The sequence below is a fragment of the Sarcophilus harrisii genome, chromosome 3 (genome assembly GCF_902635505.1).
Source record: "Sarcophilus harrisii chromosome 3, mSarHar1.11, whole genome shotgun sequence".
Lineage (NCBI taxonomy): Eukaryota > Metazoa > Chordata > Mammalia > Dasyuromorphia > Dasyuridae > Sarcophilus > Sarcophilus harrisii.
The window spans coordinates 245,232,906-245,239,085 of NC_045428.1; the positions used below are offsets into that span (position 1 = coordinate 245,232,906).

The 6,180-nt window shown below is 40.2% G+C and overlaps 1 protein-coding gene across 4 annotated transcripts in view; it reads right to left on the minus strand.

The window, feature by feature from the left end:
• The window catches only part of EVA1C (eva-1 homolog C), an 84,417-nt gene extending 83,894 nt beyond the window's left edge, over positions 1–523 (minus strand). For all 4 annotated transcript variants that reach the window (XM_031959359.1, XM_031959360.1, XM_031959357.1 and 1 more), the window contains exon 1: positions 9–523. In XM_031959359.1, the coding sequence (XP_031815219.1) occupies positions 9–147 (139 nt within the window). In that variant the 5' untranslated portion in view covers positions 148–523. The remainder of the gene's footprint in view (positions 1–8) is intronic.
• Between the last annotated feature and the right edge of the window lie 5,657 nt (positions 524–6,180).

Consider the following 6,180-nt stretch of genomic DNA (forward strand, 5'->3'; position numbering starts at 1 on the left):
CCTCTTACCGGAGAAGTCAGTGAGGGCTGCGATCTCTTTGGTGCACACCAAGAAGGTACAGTAGAAGAGGCGAAATAGTAGCACAGGCTCTACCTGTCTCCGGAGGCTGGGATGCTGCGTTAGCTGCCCCCGATCCCGCTGAAACATGGTGCGGGGCTAGAAGAGAATAGGGACCGGGGCGCTGAGAGGGAGGGCGCGCCCGGACGGGGGGTAGGTGGGTAGAAGACAGAGTCACATGGCGGAGATGGGTCAGATGCCAGCTGCTCTCCTCCCACTACTCTCCCTTGCTTGCTCCCCGCCGAGGGCTAGGGAACTCTTCTCCCTTTAAATCCCTGCTAAGGTCTCATCCGAAGAGAGGGGAAAGAACACCAGGGCGGAGCGAGGAGCCTAGGGAAAGATCCACGTAGTTTCCCCCAGAGGAAATTCCAGCTATTTGCTGCCGCGGTAGAGGAAACTAAGGGCGTGGGGGGTATAGGAAGGTAGAGAAGAAGAAGACGAGTTTGAAGAGGCAAGGGGAAGAGGAGACGAAGAAAAGGAGAAGGAGGGAAAAAGAAAAAAAAAAAAAAGAAAGAAAAGAAAAGAACTCTTTTACTGTATGACCGTTGAGAAACCAGCTTTTCCCCAAACCGCCAGAAGAGGCAAACTCCTAGCAGGCTGCCCCAGCTCTGGGTGGGCTGGGCAGCTTGAGCGCCTATAGTACCCTGGGTACCCCAGCTGGGGTGTCTCCGCCCCTAGAACATTCGGCTTGTTCCCCATCCCCCTTCCCTTTGGAAGCATCGGAAAACTGGCTATACATTTGCCTTCCTTCACTTCCCTAGAGAAATGCGCCTTCTCTTTTTCCAGGGCATGGGCAGCCGTGACGCACTTATCTGCAAGTCCGCCGGACCCACGTAAATGGAAGTAAATTGAAGACCGGGGATTCAGAAGCATGCTTGCCAATCCTTAGGTGCTGGAGATGGAGGACTGTTAGGGTTCCTATGCTGTGAACGGTCCCAAAACTAAACGCAGGGACTTGACGCACTATTCGAGGGAGAGGTTCTATTTGCTAAAAAGCAGTGGACACTGTTTATATTATGTTTCCTCCGAAAAAAGGACTCGTAATAATGCTAAAAGAGTTTTTAAAAGAATTTAGTTTTAAATTGACCATTTCACAAACGTTGTCAAATATCTTGTTCATTCTATGCGTCTACATACACAAACAAACCTGTGTATTAGCCACAGTATCAATAAATCCAATCTATGGAAACGGCAGTATCTTACTGTCCGGTAATTTGCAGATGCAAATGGAGGGGAGAGGGGTGTTTTTTGGCCCCGGTCATCTAGACTTCAGTCTTTTGGTGCACAGCTAGCTGTACTGTATATGTATAGACCGGTGAGAAGGGAATTGAGACACTTCGTTTTCTGTGAGAAAAGCCGCCAAGTTTGTAAGGTGCTTAGTGGATCAGTCTCAAGGCTGCTGCTGCTGCTGCTACAGCTTTTTTTTTTTTTTTTTTTTGACTGCTTCACCAAGTTCCCAGTAATGAAAACTTGGCTAAAACGAAAAGGTAGGAGGCTTTGTAGTCATGTCCGACCTCAGGAGGGAGGAGTGTGTGGCTGGAGATGAGTTTGTGGCAATCTTATTAATTCAAGTAACTGGCAGGTCAGAGGGAACGGAGGTGGGGAGGAGTAGGGGGGAGGAAAGGAAAGAGTTTCAAAACTCATTGAGGCCTTGTTTTCCAGACCAGTAGTCCCCTGTTGTTTTCTCTGTTTATGCTGGTGTGCAGCCCAGAAGAGATGGAGGGTTCAGTCACATACACCATATTGTTAGTGGTAATTTCTTGTTGAAATTGTAATTCCCATATTTTTGACTACATTCCTTCTCCTATCCAACCACCCCCAACATACTCCAATTGAGGAGAGCAGACTAAATGAAAAGACAATACTAATTATTTCACTCAATAGTTTTATCCTTTTTTTTTTTTAATCCTTTAAGGATTTTAAATTTTTTTAATCAACAAAAATCCTTGGTGCTTCCTCTCTCCTCATTCCATTAACCTGCCTATTCTTTATGTAGTAATTAATTTGTAAGTTTAAATGAATAACCACCATCTCCTGTCCTCTCCTTCTCTGGGCCTGTTTCTTGGTTTTAAATAATGTAAGCTCTACTTCATTGCTTTCCAGATCTGAATCTTATGATATTGTGATCATATTAGTTCTCCACTAATCTTGAAAATCTTCAAATTGTGGATGTGCCCCTTGACTCAGAAATTCTCACATGACAGAGACAGCACAACACTTCTCATTTCTCTGAGTTATTGCATTCATACAGATAATCTGGAAACTTCACAACTTGACACTACCTACGGTTCTGTCAACAACTTCTCTTGAGAACACACAGTTCACAAAGCTTAAAGAATGAACATATTTTACTTATAGCTCATCTGGGCTTAAGCAGAGTTGATAGGAAATAATGATTATTAACTATGAACAGTCACAAAATCAAGTACTGAATCAACTCCCAGCTGGGGTTGCTTCTATTGTGACTCCTCAGTATATGTCTGCTGGATTTTTGCAATCAATTTCACTGAGGGTTCCTCTTCAAATGGCTTTTAATAATCTGATTTGTGTAATTCATCATTGTACTTGAAATCTTCTGTAGCTTCCAACGGATGACACTCATTCAGTGAATAAACATTTATTAAGCACCTACTACATACTGTATTAAGCACTAAAGATATGAAAAAAGGCAAACAACAACAACAATGGCAAACAACAACCAACACAAATAACCCAACCACCAGTCCTCATTCTCAAGGAACTCAGTCTTAAGAAGAAGAAAACATGGGGACAGTTTCAGAGGGAAGGCACTTAGAATTAAGGAGGACTGGGATAGATTTCTTGCAGAAGGTAGGACTTTAGCTGAAATTCAGAGGAAGCTGAGAATTGGGGATAAGGAAGAGAGGGTTCCAGTCAAGGAAAACCCTCCAAGAAAAGGTTTGTGAAGGGAGGGGAGAAGAATAAAGATGGTATATTAGGGGCAACGCAGATGGAATCTCAATAGTCTCTTCCAAACAACTTTAAGATAATACCTCAAATCAAATTTTGGAGTGGCAGAGTCAACAAAGGTCAGGGTGAAACATTTCTTAAGAAAGCTTAAGTCAATAGGAGAAGTGTGTGACAAAGAGGTGGAGGCCTGAGTCCTCATATGCAATGGTAGCAACAGTGGCCCTAGCAGCAGTAAGCTTCTGGACCTCTTAGCTGGGAGACATTCTGGGTCATAGTTCTGGGGCAGAGAGGAGCACTGGGGCAGGCGGAATCTAGTCACAAGGAGGCAGGGGTCTTGGTCTTAGGTACAAGGTAAAGAGGAGGTTAGCACTTGTAGCTACAGTGTTCTAAGGACCATTCCTAGGTAAGATCACAGTACAGACAAGAAGAGGAGTAACACTTCTCTCCAGATAACACCACCTTGGACACACTTATCATCATATGGTCAAAGTATTTAAGCTTCAGCTTCAATATTTGATCTGGTGAATAGCCTGAATTAATTTTTTTTAAGTATTAACTGATTTTATTTCCTTATTTTCTAAGGGAAAATAAGCAACACAATTCAAAAGGCCTCATTTAAAACTACTCTGAATTCAATAAAACATTCTACAGAAGAAAAAAAATCATTTATATGAGCAAAATTTTCCTTCGGACAAAATCCTTCCTCCATAAATTTAAGCTTTATGTTCTTGTTTAATTCTCAGTAGAAATGGAAAGAAACTGGTAATCAGTTTCTATCTAGTCTTTCATATACATAAAGACATTTATTCAATAACTCTTCAATCTCTTTTCCCCCACAATAAATAAAACTACTTCCATTAACTTTTCTTATAGGACATGCTTATTAACTTTTTTTATTATTATAGTTACTTACCTCTGAACTATTTTCTGGCTCATTTTCTGAACACATTAATCAAGATACCATAAAGGTCAACAATGAGCCAACAGTATCTCCTCCCTCTATAACCTTCCTACTAAAGCTTCTTAATGGAACCCCTAGTGTCTAGCACAGTATCACTGCCCAAAATTCAACTGTAGATAACAATAGTCTTAATTGTAGGCCTTCCAGCAACGAGTTTTTCTTGAGTATCAAATACCCATCCAAAACTGAATTTCACCCACTAGTTTGGATCTTGTGGAAATATATCTAATAGTTAGAAAGATGCCATGCTTTGTGATTTCTAAATCGCTCTCCTTTCCCAAGCTTTAACCTTAATTCTGCACTTAATAATTACAAAACTTTGGGCATATCACTTAACTAAAGTGGACTTCAATTTCCTCATCTGTAAAGCCAGATGTTTGAACAAAATAGCCTCTAAAGTTTTTTCCAATTCTAAATTTATGACCCTGTAGTCTGCCAATCCTTTTCCTTTTTTCTCTAGTAGAAGGTAAGCTTCTTGAAGCAGTGACTATTTTGCTTTTATATCTTTATCCTTAACTTTCCTAGCACCCAGCACATATTAGATGCTTGGCACTTAATAAATGTTTACTCATTGATTCTGGTACTTGAATTTGAAAAAAAAAGGAACTATTGCTCTGATTTTTTACATCTTGAAAGGAAGGCATATAATTGTAGCCTTTGGATGAAAGGAATATTTGCATAAAACTCTCCCTATTGGTAGAAATTGGTTATTGAATGCTCCTACTCACATGACTGTTGGATTAAAGGAGAGATACTGGTTTTCTGGCTTTCAATTTTTAGAAAGTAAGCACAACGTGCCAGATTCTCTTCAGGTGTCTGGAGAGGGGAAAATTATGGGAAGAAGTCAACTGGGCTTCTCTATATGTTGGCTTTTTCAAGAGTCTTTCTCTGGCAGAGTAACCCTTCTTTCATAGCTAAAAGCCAAAAGACCAAGATTCTGCCTTCAATTTTACCCCTCATATCAGCAGAAGCATTGAGTAATCAATCGCCACCAATGAGGAGAGGCTTATAAAAATAAAACTTTTGATCCAAGAGTTATATATCAACAAATACTGTTATTTTGAAATATTTCAAGTGTCTTATATTACCTCCAATAACAAATTGTAGTCCCTCTATAACTCAGAAGATTGTCTTCAAGAATTACCATGACCAATGACAAAACTCTATGGTCTTTGGTTAACTAATAATCCACCACCTGGGCTATGCTCATCATTGTTAATGCTCTGTTATTATAACCTTCAAAATCCAGGATTATATCTTCCTAAATGATGTATTGGAATAGAACTTTAATGGAAGATATATATGTATAATGAAGGAAGAACAATAAGCCCAGTCTTTATACCTTGCTAATGCAACCCCAACATACATTTCAGAAAATATGTAAGTTTTGTTTCTGGTCTGCATATCATTTGAAGAAAAGGATATATTTTCAAATAGCTACTGACCTAAACTGAGAATGCTTTAAAAATCCCACTGACTATATCTTTTGGGGTAATTAGGTGGTGCATGTTTAGATCACTGGAGTTGGAATCAGGAAGAAGGTTCCTGATTTTAAATCTGTCCTCAGACACTTACTATGTGACCTGAGACAAATCATTTAACCCTGTCTGCCTCAGTTCCTCATCTGGAAAATGATCTGGAGAACAAAATGACAAGCTGCTCTGCCAAGAAAATCTTAAATGGGCTCACACTAAGTCAGATAAAATTGAAAGGACCACACACCTACAGCAAAGCCCTGCTAGTTTCAACTTTATGGAACAAGATGCCCCTCCCAGGATAAATTCATCATTTCTGATTTCACCACCCTGTTGCTAACTCAAGCCTTGACTGATATGACCTCCCTCAGTCTCCTTTTCTCTGAGTGGAATACTAAATTTCTCCCAATGATTTCCTTTATAGAAGGCAGAAATTGGACTACACACTACATCTGTTGGCCTGCCTGGTTTCAACTCCACAGGAACAAAATACCTTTGGTGTCTGTCTCTCTCCCCCACTTTTTCTGCCTCCTTTTTTTTTTTTAAAGCTTTTTATTTTCAAAACACATGCATAGATAGTTTTCAACATTCACCTCTGCAAAACCTCGTGTTCTAAATTTTTTCCTTCCCTTCCCCCTCATCTCCTCCCCTACTTACCTGCCTCCTTTTTTGTATCATTTAATAAGTGTTCATAGCATTGGAATCAATGATTTGTTCTCTTTTTCGAGCCTGACTGGTTCAAGTAGGAGAAACAAACTA